We start from the raw sequence: 1,883 nt of genomic DNA, 5'->3' as shown, positions 1-1,883 counted from the left end.
TTTAAATTTTTTTTGAGTGGGACTATCCCTTTAAAAATACTTCATGCTATCAATAGTTTTAATCTGCAAAGTCAATGAAAAGTAAGCCATTAATATTGTCAGTTTAGGCTCTGTCGGTATATATTCATTTGTTTTGCTCTGCTGTTTGGCAGATTAATGGTTAGTGGACTGTGGTCTCCAGTGTGATTAGGCCTATGAGGGAGAACCAAGTATAGCTCCAATAGTGAGTATCCACACAATACCTATGATGTCTCCTGTTTCCCTACTTTCCTACTCTCGTTGGGATTATGGCTTCAGTGGTGTATGTTGGATATCACAGTCTTTAGCTCTTCCTCTGTGCTTTTTTGGTGAGGACATACGGCACCCAGACTTGACACTATTATCCGCTGCAGCAAGAGGAGCAGGAGACAGGTTACTGACCCTCTACAGAACTACAACTGCAACAGAGATCGTAAGTAACCTAATATTGCTACATTCAAATTTGAGACCTGACATTTGCTGAAGAATAGGGGCTGCATATTTTTTTTTTAATGCATTTATGTTGATAAGTATTGTGATTGATTTTGACTATTGCTATTAACTGGTATATAAGAACAAAAAAACAGCTCATACATGTTCAAAAATGATGTGCAAAAACTACAGACTTGCAACTGTGATGTCTTAACTATTTTTCTCTTGTGTAATCTTTCTTTTCTTTTATTTCAGGAGGATCATTGATAGTACTGTTGAGTCCATCGCCAAGTCATACAGGCTCATTAATTTTTCCCTAATGTCACAAAGCATCAGAGATCCACTCTTGTTCACACATGTGAAACTCACTGCTGTGTGATGAAGGTGTACCTCTATCCTCTAACTTTCCGTTTGACATGCTCTTCTTTACAGAAAGGAATGGGATGATTTGTTCCAGAACAGTAACTACCTGGCGCGGATCAGGCAGACTGGTATTAACGGCCGATTACGGAGCAGCCGATTCCGCAGCGTATGCTGGAAGGTAATGGCTAGCTGATGATGACAGATGACAAGTTTACTTGTTGTTATTGGGGTTGAAAGGTTAAGTATGCAATTTCTGTGCCAAGCGGGGAAGAAAATATTATGAGCTTTGGTTTTGTTGGTTCCAGCTTTATCTGGACGTCCTGCCAGAAGATAAGACTCAATGGATCAGTCGAACCAAGGAACACAGAGCACAGTATGAGAAGATCAAAGAGACGGTATGTGTGTGCACACATGTACATGGCAGTGATTTATGTGTCTTCAGTAGGTTTTGACATTAAATCATGATTGTTTGTCTTGAACTACAGCATATTACAAACCCTCGCAAAGCTGCCGGCCAACAGGACCTGGTGGTGAACAACCCACTGTCACAGGATGAAGGGGTGAGAAAACAGCCAATTTAGAAGAACCGTAAGAATGGCTGGATCTGTCCATTACAGTTTGATTTACAACTTTTTTTCTCTGCATCTCTCTTCAGAGTCTATGGAATAAGTTCTTTCAGGATAAGGAGCTCAGGAGCATGATCAAACAAGATGTTTTACGAACGTAAGTGTGTGAACTGCCTGTAATTCAGTCTTCAGTGTCACATAATCCTTCAGAAAGCAGTTTAATATGCTGATTTGGTGCTTAACTGTGATAAAATTTTTTCAGGATTCTTTGATGAATCGAAAGTTCAAAAGAACAAAAATAGTTTTTAAAAAAAAAGAATTTTTACAACAATGTAAATGTCTTTACTGTCACTTTTAATCAATTTAATTTGTACTTGCTGAATAAGTGTTAATTTATTTAAATGTTAATGTATCTTTTTGTTTGTAATTTTTACTCATTAAATGAGCACACCAAAATTATAATTGAAACCGTTTATTTTAGTTTAATTTTTGTCCATACAAATT

General features: G+C 37.4%; 1 protein-coding gene across 1 annotated transcript; it reads left to right on the top strand.

The window, feature by feature from the left end:
• Positions 1-705: 705 nt before the first annotated feature.
• Positions 706-1,593, top strand: LOC122143362 (TBC1 domain family member 5-like; the record flags this gene model as incomplete). The annotated part of the gene is made up of 5 exons (XM_042754033.1): positions 706-750; positions 883-991; positions 1,119-1,208; positions 1,299-1,373; positions 1,469-1,593. Coding segments are annotated over 5 exons (391 nt in total), but the record flags the coding sequence as incomplete, so codon positions are not given.
• Between the last annotated feature and the right edge of the window lie 290 nt (positions 1,594-1,883).

This window comes from Cyprinus carpio, unplaced genomic scaffold, assembly GCF_018340385.1.
Source record: "Cyprinus carpio isolate SPL01 unplaced genomic scaffold, ASM1834038v1 S000002896, whole genome shotgun sequence".
NCBI classification, from domain to species: domain Eukaryota; kingdom Metazoa; phylum Chordata; class Actinopteri; order Cypriniformes; family Cyprinidae; genus Cyprinus; species Cyprinus carpio.
The sequence above is the reverse complement of the archived record's forward strand: the minus strand, read 5'-3'. Positions and strand labels throughout refer to the sequence as shown.